Genomic DNA, 16,666 nt, shown 5'->3' on the forward strand with positions numbered 1-16,666 from the left:
CTCCCCCCCCCGAGCCAGCCAGTTCCGCCGTGGGGCTGGAGAGAGCTGGCGCCCCCTAGAGGCAGAGGCCCCTGCCCCCTTCCCCGCCCGAGGTAGGCTCCATGTTCCCCAGTCAAGAGTCCGGACTCTGGAGCTGAATTCTGCTCATCACATTTATTTACACAAGGGGGAAAATCAACAGAATCCCCCCCTGCAGCGGGAAACCCCCCTTTGCGAGGACTCCCCGGCGGGGAACGAGCTGCCGTGGTGCTGGGCACAAATCGCCACACGGGCCTGCGCACCCAGCCGCTCTCTGCAAACCATTCGGTCCAGCCGGCCCCTGCTCCCCACCCCTGGGACCTCCTCCGCGCGTTCCTGCTACTTCCCCATCCGCTGGGTGCCCCGGGCAGGGGTGAACGGAGGAGTTCAGGCCCCTCGCAGTGACAGGCTCAGGCTCTGTGCAGACTCAGGCAGTGTCACTGCGTCCATCACACTCAGGGCAGCTCCCCCCCTCGCAGCACCGGGGTCAGGCTCTCTGCACACTCAGGTAGGCGCCAGGGTCCCACTTGGGTGCTTTTCTCCACATCCAGGAGAGCTGACACCGTTTGTTAAATGCAAGCTGAGACTCTGCCGTGATAACCTGATTCCAGGAGCAGGGCCCTGCCCTGGGCCCGTAGCACCCGTGTCCACCTCCGGCCTGGAGCCTACGATCTCTAAAAGCAGCCCTAGGCAGCAAAGGCAAGGTTGGGGGCAGCCCCAGCAGGGACAAACCCCCTGGGTCAGGTCCTCAGGGGCAGAGGGAAATGCAAGAGAGGAGGGGGAAATCAGTCCTAAGATCCAGGCTATACTCAAAGATTGGAGAATATAAAACAGAGCCAGGGAGAGAACCCAGGAATCCTGGCTCCCAATCCCCCCACACTAACCCACCAAACCACACTCCCTTCGCAGAGCTGGGGTGAGAACCCAGGAGTCCTGGCTCCCAGCTCCCCACCCCGGCTCTAACCCACCAGACCACACTCCCCTCGCAGAGCTGGGGGGAGTCGTGTCTCAGGGCTACCTCTCCTGAGCATGCACCCTCTGATGTGGCTGTGGGGCAGTACATGGCACCCCCCAGGGCTCCCCCGGCTCACATCAGCCGCTCCCGGATGTGCACAGAGGTGGGCAGTCAGGAGGGGTCCAGGGGGCAGGGCCGGGGGTCCCCGGCTCCCAGCAGCCGCGCCTGGGCGTGCAGCCGCAGGTGGGCAGTCAGGAGGGGGCCGGGGGGCAGGGCCGGGGGTCCCCGGCTCCCAGCGACCGTGCCCGGGCGTGCAGCCGCAGGTGGGCAGTCAGGAGGGGGCTGGGGGGCAGGGCCGGGGGTCCCCAGCTCCCAGCGGCCGTGCCCGGGTGTGCAGCCGCAGGTGGGCAGTCAGAAGGGGGCCGGGGGGCAAGGCCAAGGGTCCCCGGCTCACAGCGGCCGCGCCCGGGCATGCACCCGCAGGTGGGCAGTCAGGTGGGAGCTGTGCCGGAAGCGCTTGCAGCAGGCGGTGCAAGCGAAGGGCCGCTCGCCTGTGTGGATGCGCTGGTGCCCGGTGAGGGTGGAGCCCTTGCTGAAGGCCTTGCCGCACTGGGCGCAGGCGAAGGGGCGCTCGCCGGTGTGGGTGCGCTGGTGCTGCAGCAGGTCCGAGCTCTGGCCGAAGCTCTTGCCGCACTGGGGGCAGGGGTAGGGGCGCTCGCCGCGGTGCAGCCGCCGGTGTGTCAGCAGGTTGGAGCTGCGGCTGAAGCTGCGCCCGCACTCGGCGCAGACGTAGGGCTTCTCGCCCGTGTGCACCCGCCGGTGGGCCACCAGGTCGGAGGCCTGGCTGAAGCGGCGGGGACAGTCGGGGCAGCGGTGCGGGCGCTCGCCCGTGTGGATGCGCTGGTGCTTGACCAACACGGAGGTGTCACCGAAGCGCTTGCCGCACTCGGGGCAGGGGTAGGGGCGCTCGCCTGTGTGCAGCCGCCGATGAGTCCGCAGGTTGGAGCCCCGCAGGAACCCCCGCCCGCACTCCGGGCACCGGAAGGGCTTGTCGCCCGCATGGATCCGCTGGTGGGCCACCAGGTTGGAGCTGCGGGAGAACCGCTTCCCACACACCAGGCACGGGTAGGGGCGCTCGCCCGGCTGGAGGGCGGGGGGCCGAGCCGGGGGGCCCTGCTGGGGGGCAGGATCTGACCCATGACCCATAGTGCCAGGCTGGGGGGCTGGACTCTGATCCATGGTGCCCTGGCACAGGGGGTTCTGCTTGGGGGCAGGATCTGACCCATGATCCGTGGGGGCCTGGCTCAGGGGACCCTGCTGGTGGGTAGGATCTGACCCATGACCTGTGGGGCCCTGGCTCAGGGGACCTTGGTGAGGGGTAGAATTTGACCCATGACCCATGGAGGCCTGGCTCAGGGGACCCTGCTGGGGGGCTGGATCTGACCCATGACCCGTGGGGGCCTGCTGGGGGTCAGGATCGGAGCTGTTACCCAGAGGGCCCTGCTGGGTGAGGGTGTCCTCTGAGCTGTGACCCAGGGAGTCCTGCTGGAGCAGGGGGCTGGAGCCCTGATTCAGGGGGCCCGACAGGGGGGCCGGCTCCTCCCCTGGGGGCGTGGGCTGGGTGGCGGGCTCTGCCTCGTGACTCCCGCCCTGCCCGGTGCCCTCGGGCCCGTGGCCCCGCTGATGGCGCGCCAGGGTGGAGCTGCGGGCGAAGCTGGCCCCGCAGCGCTGGCAGCGGTAGGGCCGCTCCCCGGTGTGGCTACGCTGGTGGTTGACCAGGGTGGAGGCCAGGTTGAAGCCAGCGCCGCACTGGCCGCAGCGGAAGGGCCGCTCGCCCGTGTGGGCGCGCTGGTGCTGCACCAGGTCGGAGCTGCGCCGGAAGCCCTTGCCGCAATCGGGGCAGGCGAAGGGGCGCTTGCCCGTGTGCCGGCTCCGGTGGGCGGCCAGCCCCGACTGCACGGCGAAGGCCTCCCCGCACTGGCCGCAGCGGTAGGGGCGCTCGCCGGTGTGCAGCCGCCGGTGCTTGGCCAGCGAGGAGCTCTGCGAGAAGGTGCGGCCGCAGTGCCCGCAGCGGTAGGGGCGCTCGCCGGTGTGCAGCCGCCGGTGCCGCTGTAGGGTGGAGCTGGCACGGAAGCTGCGCCCGCACACGGCGCAGTCATAGGGCTTCTCGCCCGTGTGGGTGCGCCGGTGCGCCAGGAAGTTGGAGCTGGCGCTGAAGGCCCGGCCACAGTCGGGGCAGACGTAGGGTCGCTCGCCCGTGTGGATCCGCAGATGCTGCGTCAGGTGGGAGCTCTGCCCAAAGGCCTTGCCGCACTCGGGGCAGGCGTACTGCCGCCCGGGTGCCGGGGGCCCGGGAGGTCTCGCTGGGGCGCAGATCCCCGGCTGGGGTGCCAGGGCAGAGCTGCAGGGTGTCCCTGCTGCCCGGATCAAGGATTCGTTCAGCCCCTTGTCACCTGCCCTGCGGGGAGCTGGGTCCGCGTCTCTCTCCCCAGCAGGGTTTTCCCATTGGCTCTCGCAGGCACCTGGGCTCGGCGGATCACTCTCCTGGGGTTGTCCCGGAAACTTCCCGTGTGGCTCTGCTTGCTCGTGCCCTTCCGGCTGGGGATCCCCCTCCTCAGCCTCCCTTGCTGGCCCATCACCTGCGGGGGAAAGGATCACGGTCAGTATTCTCATGGTGCTGGAAATCCGCCCCCAAGCAGGGTTCATTAATTATTTTATTCTGCTTGGGGTTTTATTGTAAAGCCGCAGGGTAACCCAGGGCTAACGGCCCTGCCGAGTGCGCGCTGCACAGCCTTCCGCGTGTCCTTTCCTCTCATTTACTCCTTACTGTGCAGTACTTTTCCTCCACATTTCATGGTTTTCCCAGGCGCGATGGGTTTTTTCCCCTTCTGCAAAGTTCTCGGCTCGGTCCCAGGTCTGCCTGTGAACCACCTGGCGCCCCCCTGGGGCAGAGAGACGGAATCAGACCCGAGCCGCCCCTGCTCGGAAAAGGGAACAAACCAGAGCAATCAAAGCAGGAATTATCCCCTCACCGTGGGGAATCGGGGCCTGCTCAGGGAGGATCCTGAGCCAGGAACCCCCGCAGGATTCCACCGCTAGCATCTTAGACGGCGCACTGTGCTGCCTTCCTGAGCCTGCAGACGGTAGATCCGGGGCCTCTGCTGCTGCTCAGAGCCTCCCAAGGGGGCAAAGAGAAACTGAGCAGAGCAGCCAGTTTCGGAGCTGCTGGCAGGCTGACCTGAGCCAGGCTGGCTTCTCTCTGCCGCTGCTGGGCAAGCTCTGAGCAGCAGCCGGGGCAGCCCTGGGGCTGGCGGGGGCAGAGGCACAGAGTAAGATCTAGGCAGTGGGACAGACGGACGCACTGGTCAAGTCAGGCCCCAGCCAGGCTGTCTGTGGGGCCTGATCCCAGCACTTCTAGGCCTGAAAACGTGAGCCTCCAGCAGCCAGGGACAGAGGTCTATGGACAGACAGACAGGCAGGCATCCAGGGACACGACAGACCTCTAAAAATAGCGAGGAGCACGCACAGAATGGAGGCTGTAAAACCATGACACGTGGCGGGGGGCCGGGGCAGCACCTGGAAGGCCTGTAAATCCCCTGCTGTTACTGCCCAGGATTTAAAGGCTCCAGGAAGCCAGGGGTGAATTTCCGAGCCCATATAAGCGATTCCTCACCTGTGTGGGCGTCTCTCGGGGTCTCCTCAGCACCCCGGGGGCCTGGGACCCACAGCTCTGCCCCTCGCTCCATCCGGGAGGGCGCGTCCGGCCCAGGGATCAGAAATCCTGCTCGGGGGACGGGGACAGGCGAGATCAGGGCGTGCGACGCAGCAAGAGAATATCTGCTACAGGGAACGTCCCATGACTTCAACCCAGGCCCAGCCTGCTCCAGGGGACGTGGCCTGACCCCAGGGGCAGGGAAGAAGCAGGATATTGGGTGGGATGGGCCCGTGGGGCTGACCAGTGGGGGCAGGGAGGGGGCGGGATGGGCCCAAAGCGGATAACCCAGGGGGCAGGGGGTGGGCAGGATACCGGGCTGGATGGGCTCATGGGGGTGTCCCGGGGGAAGGGAGGGGGCAGGATACCAGGTGGGATGAGTCCAGGGGACTGACCCACGGGGCAGGGAGGGGGCAGGATACCGCGTGGGATGGGCCCGTGGGGCTGACCCGGGGGGCAGGGAGGGGGATACCACCCCGGGGGGTACCACAGCCCCTGGGGTCTCACTGTCCCCGCTACAGACACCCAGGGTGGGAGGGCCGGGGGGGGCTGTGGGATGTTCAGATCTTAGTCACCCCCCCTGCCCGGTGCCCATCAGCCGGTGGGGGCTGCTCCTGCCCCAGGGCTGGATGGGGGTCTGTGCCCCCCCCGCACTGCCCCCCATCGCCTCCTGCCCGCCCCCTTCCAGCCCCCCGTCTCCACGCGCCCCCCGCACCTGCCGGCCCCGGCTCAGCTGCTCCCCCGGCGGAGCTCGGCGCTGCCCGGCCCAGGGGCGGCTCCAGCCCAGCGCGGCCCCCGGGCTCCCCCCGCCCGGGCCGGGCGCAGCAGCGGGGCCGGGCGCGGATGCAGCCGCGGCGCTGACCCAGGAAGCGCAACCCCCGGGCGGGGGGGCGGGGAGAGCGGCCCCCGGGATGGGGGGGGGCATGGACCCGCCCCCGGACCCGCCTCTCCCGGGGGGGCGCTGCTGCTGCCGGGCCCGGCAGGAAATGCTGCTGCTGCGTTCAGAGCCGCCCCCCCGGGGGGAAATCAGGCCCCCCCAGCGACGGGCTCAGGCTCTCGGCACACTCAGGCGGGGTCCCTGTGTCGGTCGCACTGGGGGGGCAGCCCCCCCCAGCGATGGCTCAGCTCCCCCCCAGCAATGGGCTCAGCTCCCCCCAGCCCCCAGGATTGGGCTCAGCTCCCCCCACCCCCCAGCAATGGGCACAGCCCCCCCCAGCGACGGGCTCAGGCTCTCGGCACACTCAGGCGGGGTCCCTGTGTCGGTCGCACTTGGGGGGCAGCCCCCCCCCAGCGATGGCTCAGCTCCCCCCCAGCAATGGGCGCAGCCCCCCCCCAGCGACGGGCTCAGGCTCTCGGCACACTCAGGCGGGGTCCCTGTGTCGGTCGCACTGGGGGGGCAGCCCCCCCCAGCGATGGCTCAGCTCCCCCCCAGCAATGGGCGCAGCCCCCCCCCCAGCGACGGGCTCAGGCTCTCGGCACACTCAGGCGGGGTCCCTGTGTCGGTCGCACTGCGGGGGGCAACCCCCCCAGCAATGGGCTCAGCTCTCCCCACCCCCCAGGATTGGGCTCAGCTCCCCCCACCCCCCAGCAATGGGCACAGCCCCCCCCCAGCGACGGGCTCAGGCTCTCGGCACACTCAGGCGGGGTCCCTGTGTCGGTCGCACTTGGGGGGCAGCCCCCCCCAGCGATGGCTCAGCTCCCCCCCAGCAATGGGCGCAGCCCCCCCCAGCGACGGGCTCAGGCTCTCGGCACACTCAGGCGGGGTCCCTGTGTCGGTCGCACTTGGGGGGCAGCCCCCCCCAGCGATGGCTCAGCTCCCCCCCAGCAATGGGCGCAGCCCCCCCCAGCGACGGGCTCAGGCTCTCGGCACACTCAGGTGGGGTCCCTGTGTCGGTCGCACTGGGGGGGGCAACCCCCCCCAGCAATGGGCTCAGCTCCCCCCACCCCCCAGGATTGGGCTCAGCTCCCCCCACCCCCCAGCAATGGGCACAGCCCCCCCCCCAGCGACGGGCTCAGGCTCTCGGCACACTCAGGCGGGGTCCCTGTGTCGGTCGCACTGGGGGGGCAGCCCCCCCCAGCGATGGCTCAGCTCCCCCCCAGCAATGGGCGCAGCCCCCCCCAGCGACGGGCTCAGGCTCTCGGCACACTCAGGCGGGGTCCCTGTGTCGGTCGCACTGGGTGGCAGCCCCCCCCAGCGATGGCTCAGCTCCCCCCCAGCAATGGGCGCAGCCCCCCCCAGCGACGGGCTCAGGCTCTCGGCACACTCAGGTGGGGTCCCTGTGTCGGTCGCACTGGGGGGGGCAACCCCCCCCAGCAATGGGCTCAGCTCCCCCCACCCCCCAGGATTGGGCTCAGCTCCCCCCACCCCCCAGCAATGGGCGCAGCCCCCCCAGCGACGGGCTCAGGCTCTCGGCACACTCAGGCGGGGTCCCTGTGTCGGTCGCACTGGGGGGGCAGCCCCCCCCAGCGATGGCTCAGCTCCCCCCCAGCAATGGGCGCAGCCCCCCCAGCGACGGGCTCAGGCTCTCGGCACACTCAGGCGGGGTCCCTGTGTCGGTCGCACTGGGTGGCAGCCCCCCCCAGCGATGGCTCAGCTCCCCCCCAGCAATGGGCGCAGCCCCCCCCAGCGACGGGCTCAGGCTCTCGGCACACTCAGGCGGGGTCCCTGTGTCGGTCGCACTGGGTGGCAGCCCCCCCCAGCGATGGCTCAGCTCCCCCCCAGCAATGGGCGCAGCCCCCCCCAGCGACGGGCTCAGGCTCTCGGCACACTCAGGCGGGGTCCCTGTGTCGGTCGCACTGGGGGGGCAGCCCCCCCCCCAGCGATGGCTCAGCTCCCCCCCAGCAATGGGCTCAGCTCCCCCCAGCCCCCAGGATTGGGCTCAGCTCCCCCCACCCCCCAGCAATGGGCACAGCCCCCCCCAGCGACGGGCTCAGGCTCTCGGCACACTCAGGCGGGGTCCCTGTGTCGGTCGCACTGGGGGGGCAGCCCCACCCAGCAATGGGCGCAGCCCCCCCCAGCGACGGGCTCAGGCTCTCGGCACACTCAGGTGGGGTCCCTGTGTCGGTCGCACTGGGGGGGGCAACCCCCCCCAGCAATGGGCTCAGCTCCCCCCACCCCCCAGGATTGGGCTCAGCTCCCCCCACCCCCCAGCAATGGGCACAGCCCCCCCCCAGCGACGGGCTCAGGCTCTCGGCACACTCAGGCGGGGTCCCTGTGTCGGTCGCACTGGGGGGGCAGCCCCCCCCAGCGATGGCTCAGCTCCCCCCCAGCAATGGGCGCAGCCCCCCCCAGCGACGGGCTCAGGCTCTCGGCACACTCAGGCGGGGTCCCTGTGTCGGTCGCACTGGGTGGCAGCCCCCCCCAGCGATGGCTCAGCTCCCCCCCAGCAATGGGCGCAGCCCCCCCCAGCGACGGGCTCAGGCTCTCGGCACACTCAGGCGGGGTCCCTGTGTCGGTCGCACTGGGGGGGCAGCCCCCCCCCAGCGATGGCTCAGCTCCCCCCCAGCAATGGGCTCAGCTCCCCCCAGCCCCCAGGATTGGGCTCAGCTCCCCCCACCCCCCAGCAATGGGCACAGCCCCCCCCAGCGACGGGCTCAGGCTCTCGGCACACTCAGGCGGGGTCCCTGTGTCGGTCGCACTGGGGGGGCAGCCCCCCCCAGCAATGGGCGCAGCCCCCCCCAGCGACGGGCTCAGGCTCTCGGCACACTCAGGTGGGGTCCCTGTGTCGGTCGCACTGGGGGGGCAGCCCCCCCCAGCGATGGCTCAGCTCCCCCCCAGCAATGGGCGCAGCCCCCCCCAGCGACGGGCTCAGGCTCTCGGCACACTCAGGCGGGGTCCCTGTGTCGGTCGCACTGGGTGGCAGCCCCCCCCAGCGATGGCTCAGCTCCCCCCCAGCAATGGGCGCAGCCCCCCCCAGCGACGGGCTCAGGCTCTCGGCACTCAGGCAGCGTCAGTCATGCCAGGGACTCTGGGCGAGCCGTCCCGGCGCCATTTGGAGGCTGCGTTTTTGAATAAACCGCCGCCGTGGAAAGCCCGGAGAGCTCGCGCTCCCTGTGCGGCCCCGGGACAGGCCGCTGGCCGGACTCAAACCAGCCGCGACCGGACTGGCAGCTCCGCTGGCTGAGAGGGGACGCGGGTCCATCCGGCCTTGTCCTTACAGAGGGGAGATGGGGCCTGACCTCGAGTTACTGCCCAGGGGTGCAGTCCCAGTGAAGACAAGGCCGCGGGGCACCGGGCACAGAGCGGGAGCTGCATGCCCATGTGTGCACACACATCCGCGCCCACCCACGCACACCCACGCCCACCCACGCGCACACACATCCATGCACACGCACACACGTCCATGCACACGCACACACGCTGAGTGGTGGATCACACGAGCCAATTGTGCCAACAATGACTGATGTGGGACGTGGCTTTTGGCCTAGATGCCCCAGCTCCCACCCAGGCCCTGGCCGGGAACAGTCCTTTGAACCCCACCCAGGGGTTTTCTGCTGTCCCAAGCCCAGTGCACGTACCCTGGGGGCTGCGAGTCTCCGTCCCCTGGCCAGTCTGGGTCTCTGAGCCTGCCCTGGAGTGCCAGGCGAGCCGCAGAGCACCGTCCCCTCCTGCTTGCGAAGCAGGGCAGGCTGAGTTCCTGCTGCCCCGGGGGAGTTGACCTCCACCTCTCCCTAGGGACCCCTGGGAAACCCACCGCCCTTTAAAACGCTCCCATGGGTTCAAAGGGTCCCGTGAGCTCCCATCAGTCAGGTCTCGTCCTCGGCAACGTCACAGAGCGTCCCCCGGTGCGACAGAGACACCTGCCTGTAACCACAACGAACGCCTACGGTTCACGACGGTTTGTCCAGGACTGGCGATCTGTGCCACCAGCCTGCGGCCCTTTCCTCTGTGCAGAGCCACTGCCCGGCCCCCTTCCCGCCATCACACGGCCCAGTGGGGGTGTCGTGAAGGGGAGGGGTCACCCCAGGGGACCGTGCAATCCTCTGCTCACTTGCTCAGGGGTGGAGGAAATAGGGGACCCTGTGGGGGACAGGGCCCAACGCCCAGGCCTGCCCTGACCCCAGCAATGGGGTTTAGAAAAGAGCCCGACCCCCGAGGGATGAATCTGGGCCGAAAAGCAGCTTCCGCTCTGGGGCTGAACTGGGGAAAGGAACAGAGCAATTCGGGGATGTCTCCCCAAACAGTGACCAGGTGTCCCCGCCCCATAGAACAACCGCCCCCTACATGGTGGCTAAACTGTGACCGATAAAAATCCTATGTGACTGCAGCCCTGGCACACATGAGAACTGAAGAGCATAAGAACGGCGATATTGGGTCAGACGGATACTGACTAACACGGCTGCTACTCTGAAACTCACCTAGCCCAGTATCCTGTCTGCCGACACTGGCCAGTGCCAGGTGCCCAGAGGGAATGAACAGAGCAGGGAATCACCAAGGGATCCATCCCCTGTCACTCATTCCCAGCTTCTGATAGTCAGAGGCTAAGGACACCCAGATCATGGGGTTACATCCCTTCTCATCCTAGCTAATAGCCATTGATAGATCTGTCCTCCATGAACTTATCTAGTTCTTTTTTGAACTCTGTTATAGTCTTGGCCTTCACAACATCCTCTGGCAAGGAGTTCCACAGGTTAACTGTGTTGTGTGACGAAATATTTCCTTTTGTTTGTTTCAAACCTGCTGCCGATTCATTTCATTGGCTGACCCCTAGTTCTTATGTTATGTGAAGGAATAAATAACATTTCCTTTTACACTTTCTCCACACCAGTCAAGATTTTATAGACCTTTATTATATCCCCCCTTCGTCACCTCTTTCCCAAGTTGAAAAGCCCCAGTCTTTTCTATCTCGCCTCATAGAGAAGCCGTTCCATACCCCTAATCACATTTGTTGCCCTTTTCTGTACCTTTTACAATTCCAATAGATCTTTTTTGAGATGGGGCGACCAGATCTGCATGCAGTATGCAAGTTGTGGGCGTACCATGGAATTATATAGAGGCAGTATGATATTTTCTATTTTGTTATCTATCCCTTTCTTAAGGATTTCCAACATTCTGTTCGCTTTTTTGGCTGCCGCTGCACATGGAATGGATGTTTCCAGAGAACTATCCACAATGACTCCAAGATCTCCTTCCTGAGTGGTAACAGCTAATTTAGACCCCATCATTTTGTATGTATGGTTGGAATTATGTTTTCCAACGTGCATTACTTTGCATTCATCAACATTGAATTTCATCTGCCAGTTTGTTGCCTGGTCACCCAGTTTTGACTAGGTCCCCTCTTTTTAATTCTTTGCAGTCTGCTTTGGACTTAACTATCTTGAGTAATTTTGTATTGTCTGCAAATTTTGCCGCCTCACTGTTTACCCCTTTTTTCAGATCATTTATGAATATGTTGAATGGTACTGACCCCAATACAGACCCCTGGGGGACACCACTATTTACCTCTCTCCATTCTGAAAACTGACCGTTTATTCCTACCCTTTGTTTCCTATCTTTTAACCAGTTACCGATCCATGAGAGAACCTTCCCTCTTATCCCATGACAGCTTACTTTGCTTAAGAGCCTTTGGTGAGGGACGTTGTCAAAGGCTTTCTGAAAATCTAAGTACACTATAGCCACTGGATCCCCCTTGTCCACATGCTTGTTGACCCCCTCAAAGAATTCTAGCAGATTGGTGAGGCATGATTTCCCTTTACAAAAACTGCTTAAACACACAACTTGTGTTCATCTAGGTATCTGATAATTCTGTTCTTTACTAAAGTTTCAGCTAGGTTGCTCAGCACTGAAGTTAGGTTTCCTGGCCTGTAATTGCCAGGATCACCTCTGGAGCCTTTTTAAAAATTGGTGTCACATTAGCTATTCTCCAACCATCTGGTACAGAAGCGGATTTAAACGATAGGCTACATACCACAAAAAGAAAAGGAGTACTTGTGGCACCTTAGAGACTAACAAATTTATTAGAGCATAAGCTTTCGTGAGCTACAGCTCACTTCATCGGATGCATTTGGTGGAAAAAACAGAGGAGAGATTTATATACACACACAGAGAACATGAAACAATGGGTTTATCACAGGTTTCAGAGTAGCAGCCGTGTTAGTCTGTATTCGCAAAAAGAAAAGGAGTACTTGTGGCACCTTAGAGACTAACAAATTTATTAGAGCATAAGCTTTCGTGAGCTACAGCTCACTTCATCGGATGCATTTGGTGGAAAAAACAGAGGAGAGATTTATATACACACACAGAGAACATGAAACAATGGGTTTATCACAGGTTTCAGAGTAGCAGCCGTGTTAGTCTGTATTCGCAAAAAGAAAAGGAGTACTTGTGGCACCTTAGAGACTAACAAATTTATTAGAGCATAAGCTTTCGTGAGCTACAGCTCACTTCATCGGATGCATTTGGTGGAAAAAACAGAGGAGAGATTTATATACACACACACAGAGAACATGAAACAATGGGTTTATCATACACACTGTAAGGAGAGGTTTCAGAGTAGCAGCCGTGTTAGTCTGTATTCGCAAAAAGAAAAGGAGTACTTGTGGCACCTTAAAGACTAACAAATTTATTAGAGCATAAGCTTTCGTGAGCTACAGCTCACTTCATCCGATGAAGTGAGCTGTAGCTCACGAAAGCTTATGCTCTAATAAATTTGTTAGTCTTTAAGGTGCCACAAGTACTCCTTTTCTTTTTACTGTAAGGAGAGTGATCACTTAAGATAAGCCATCACCAACAGCAGGGGGGGGAAGGAGGAAAACCTTTCATGGTGACAAGCAGGTAGGCTAATTCCAGCAGTTAACAAGAATATCAGAGGAACAGTGGGGGGTGGGGTGGGAGGGAGAAATACCATGGGGAAATAGTTTTACTTTGTGTAATGACTCATCCATTCCCAGTCTCTATTCAAGCCTAAGTTAATTGTATCCAGTTTGCAAATTAATTCCAATTCAGCAGTCTCTCGTTGGAGTCTGTTTTTGAAGCTTTTTTGTTGAAGTATAGCCACTCTTAGGTCTGTGATCGAGTGACCAGAGAGATTGAAGTGTTCTCCAACTGGTTTTTGAATGTTATAATTCTTGACGTCTGATTTGTGTCCATTCATTCTTTTACGTAGAGACTGTCCAGTTTGGCCAATGTACATGGCAGAGGGGCATTGCTGGCACATGATGGCATAGATCACATTGGTAGATGCGCAGGTGAACGAGCCTCTGGTAGTGTGGCTGATGTGATTAGGCCCTATGATGGTATCCCCTGAATAGATATGTGGACAGAGTTGGCAACGGGCTTTGTTGCAAGGATAGGTTCCTGGGTTAGTGGTTCTGTTGTGTGGTGTGTAGTTGCTGGTGAGTATTTGCTTCAGATTGGGGGGCTGTCTGTAAGCAAGGACTGGCCTGTCTCCCAAGATCTGTGAGAGTGATGGGTCGTCCTTCAGGATGGGTTGTAGATCCTTGATGATGCGTTGGAGAGGTTTTAGTTGGGGGCTGAAGGTGATGGCTAGTGGCATTCTGATATTTTCTTTGTTGGGCCTGTCCTGTAGTAGGTGACTTCTGGGTACTCTTCTGGCTCTGTCAATCTGTTTCTTCACTTCAGCAGGTGGGTATTGTAGTTGTAGGAATGCATGATAGAGATCTTGTAGGTGTTTGTCTCTGTCTGAGGGGTTGGAGCAAATGCGGTTATATCGTAGAGCTTGGCTGTAGACAATGGATCGAGTGGTATGATCTGGATGAAAGCTAGAGGCATGTAGGTAGGAATAGCGGTCAGTAGGTTTCCGATATAGGGTGGTGTTTATGTGACCATCGCTTATTAGCACCGTAGTGTCCAGGAAGTGGATCTCTTGTGTGGACTGGTCCAGGCTGAGGTTGATGGTGGGATGGAAATTGTTGAAATCATGGTGGAATTCCTCAAGAGCTTCTTTTCCATGGGTCCAGATGATGAAGATGTCATCAATGTAGCGCAAGTAGAGTAGGGGCATTACGGGACGAGAGCTGAGGAAGCGTTGTTCTAAGTCAGCCATAAAAATGTTGGCATACTGTGGGGCCATGTGGGTACCCATCGCAGTGCCGCTGATTTGAAGGTATACATTGTCCCCAAATGTGAAATAGTTATGGGTCAGGACAAAGTCACAAAGTTCAGCCACCAGGTTAGCCGTGACAGTATCGGGGATACTGTTCCTGACGGCTTGTAGTCCATCTTTGTGTCGTCGTTCTGCAATTTCACATCTGAGTTCCTACAGAACTCTTGGGTGATACCACCTGGTGCTAAAAAGAAAAGGAGCATTTATTTGAGCATAAGCTTTCGTGAGCTACAGCTCACTTCATCGGATGCATTTGGTGGAAAATACAGTGAAGAGATGCATCTGATGAAGTGAGCTGTAGCTCACGAAAGCTTATGCTCAAATAAATTTGTTAGTCTCTAAGGTGCCACAAGTCCTCCTGTTCTTTTTTGCGAATACAGACTAACATGGCTGCTACTTTGACATCTGGTGCTAGTGACTTATTGCTGTTTAGTTTATCACTTTGTTCCCAAACCTCCTCTAATGACACCCCAATCTGGGACAGATCCTCAGATTTGTCACCTAACAAGAATGGCTCAGGTGTGGGGATCTCCCTCACATCTTCTGCAGTGAAGACCGATGCAAAGAATTCATTTCGCTTTTCTGTAATGGCCTTGTCATCCTTGAGTGCTCCCTTAGCTCCTCGATTGTCCATTGGCCCCACTGATTGTTTGCCTCACTTCCTACTTAAAACAATTTTGCTGTTAGTTTTTGAGTCTTTGGCTAGTTGCTCTTCAAATTCTTTTTTGGCCTCCCTAATTATACTTTTACACTTCACTTGGCAGAGTTTATGCTCCTTTCTGTTTTCCTCACTGGGATTTCACTTCCACTTTTACAGGAGGCCTTTTTGCCTCTCACTGCTTCCTTCACTTTGTCCGCTAGCCACGGCGGCTCTGTTTGGGCCTCTTCGTATGGTTTTGCTTTGGGGCACACGTCGAATCGGAGCCGCTCTTCCGGCGTTTTGAAAGTTTCTGTGCAGCTTGCAGCATCTCGCTTTTGGGCTGGACCTTTCCGTTTCCGTCTAGCCCGGGCCCTGCTTTCTGTGTAGTTCCCCTTTCGGCAACGACACGCCCCGGCGGGGCTGCTGTGGTGCCCCGGGATGTCGTGTAACTAGATGGCGGTCGCTAGCCCTGAGCCGATCGGCTGGCCTCAGCTCCCGGACCAGATCCTGTTTGTGCTCCCCATGGGCGGACTCCCCCCGGGGGGGGCCAGGGCTGGCTGCTCCACGCCGCAGCCATGAGCCTCATGGACACTCTGGGTCACTGGAGCTTCCTCTACCTGTGGGCGACCCTACAATAAACCCTCCCGCTCCCCTGCTCAGGGGCGCTCTGCCTGGCAACTAGTGACGAGGGATGCGGTGATACCTTCTGATTGGTCGCCCGGCCTGAGGGGGTGGGAGGGGAAAGAGAGGAGGCGGGCTCTGAGAGAGGAAGGAGGAGGAGGGGCCAGGGAGTGGGCGGGGCTGGTGGGAGGGAGCGTGGGGGAGAGGACTCCCCCTCCCCCATGCTCCCCTCAGGTGACAGTTGGCCCCTCCTCCCCTCACAGGGGTCGTTGGCGCCTCGCGCCGACTCACCGCCCATTTCCCGCCCTTTTCTCTCCCCCCATCCTCCCCGCGCCTGTTCGGCTGACTCTGCCCAGCAACTAGTGACGCAATGAAGGACGGCGCTTCTTGATTGGCTGTCCGGCTTTTATGGGGAGGAAGAACCAACAAATGAGAACGGATAAGGGGAGGGAGCAGGAAGGGCTAAGGAGGGGGCGGGGCTATTGGAAAGGGGGAGGGGCTATTGAGAGGGAGGGGAGGGGCTATTGGCAAGGGCGGGGCTAACGAGCAGGGAGGGAGGCTGGGGGCCCTGCCCTCCCTCCACCCACCCAGCTCTTTCCCCCCTTCTCTCTCCCAGTCCCCTCCCTTCTGCGCCACCCCCTTCCCTGACCCCCCGTTGGGGTCTCGTGGGGTTTGGGGTTCGCAGTGGGGGAGACGTTCGGGGCAGGGCGTGACTTATGGGCATCGCCAAGACAGTGGGAGGTGGGGCGTGCTGCCGTGCCCCCCCCACTCCCGTGGGAGCCGCAGGGTCCCCCCAGCCAACGGTGGGGCCAACGCCAGCCATGGCCAGTAGACAGTGACTGCTGTGTTACTGGCGGAGGGGGTCTGGGGGCGCCACCACCAGTGACAGGGCGGGGCACCCGGTGGGATCCCCCCACGCCCTCCCCATCCCAGTGTGTGTGGGGAGAAGGGGGCGGCCAGGGGTCCGGGTCTCCGGGGGGGGAGACCGTTTGCTCCCGGGGCAGGCTAAGGCACAGATGGGGATGGTCCCTGGCTGTCTGGATCTTAGGCCCCAGATCAATGGAGCTCTTGAGAAGACAATGGCAGATCCAATCGCCCGGATAGGGACCCCTAACACCCACCGCCCCCCAGAGATCTGCATGTCCCGCGGGGGCCGAGCGGCATTTCCCCAGGACTGGCGAGGTGGGAGAGCTTCAGAGCTCGGGGCACATGCGGAGACCAGGGGGGCTGCAGGCCCAGACGTCCAGCCTCGGGGAGTGGGGAAGCCATGGGGCTTCCCCTGGAGGAAGAGTGAGACCCCTCGGGGATCTGGCCCCCAATGGGTCCTCCCACTGCCTGTTCCAAAGCTGGACCCACTGGATCAGGGCTACGGCCCGCTCAGGAGTGGGGCAGGGACTCAGTAGGGGGCGCTCTCCCCCTCAGTCAGTGCTGGGCCCCGTACAGTGCTGGGGTGTCCGTGCTGGGAGCAGCAATGTGCCCCCCGCCCTTCCTGCTCTCACGTCATTAAGGTGAGCCTGGGACAGGGCCCTGGTTCTGAAACCTGGCGCAAGGGGGGGATCCCCCATCTGCTCCTGCCCTGACTGGCCCGGGGCTGGGGTGGGGGGGCGCATCTGAGCAGAGCCAGAGAAATGCAGAAGTTTGCCGAGACGTGTGGC

General features: G+C 62.0%; 1 protein-coding gene across 1 annotated transcript; it reads right to left on the reverse strand.

Annotated features, from left to right (window-relative positions):
* Nucleotides 1-134: 134 nt before the first annotated feature.
* On the reverse strand, nt 135-15,309 carry LOC119842564 (zinc finger protein 358-like). Its single transcript, XM_038370887.2, has 6 exons — nt 15,273-15,309; nt 15,008-15,113; nt 14,588-14,813; nt 5,401-5,680; nt 4,647-4,754; nt 135-3,612 (listed from the first exon to the last, which is right to left on the reverse strand). The coding sequence occupies exons 1-6, from the start codon at nt 15,307-15,309 to the stop codon at nt 1,424-1,426; spliced, it is 2,946 nt and encodes a 981-aa protein (XP_038226815.2). The 3' UTR covers nt 135-1,423.
* Between the last annotated feature and the right edge of the window lie 1,357 nt (nt 15,310-16,666).

Source organism: Dermochelys coriacea, chromosome 14, assembly GCF_009764565.3.
Source record: "Dermochelys coriacea isolate rDerCor1 chromosome 14, rDerCor1.pri.v4, whole genome shotgun sequence".
NCBI classification, from domain to species: Eukaryota; Metazoa; Chordata; order Testudines; family Dermochelyidae; genus Dermochelys; species Dermochelys coriacea.

Bases quoted from the DNA above. Each gene is read 5' to 3' on its own strand.
- LOC119842564 (XM_038370887.2), bottom strand. From the start codon at position 15,309: ATGGGCGGTGAGTCGGCGCGAGGCGCCAACGACCCCT. The intron at 14,814-15,007 runs GTAGAGGAAGCT...GGGGCACCACAG, and splicing joins TATTGTAGGGTCGCCCACAG to CAGCCCCGCCGGGGCGTGTC. The intron at 5,681-14,587 runs GTGAGAGGCAAA...CTCTGAACGCAG, and splicing joins CGGACAAAGTGAAGGAAGCA to CAGCAGCATTTCCTGCCGGG.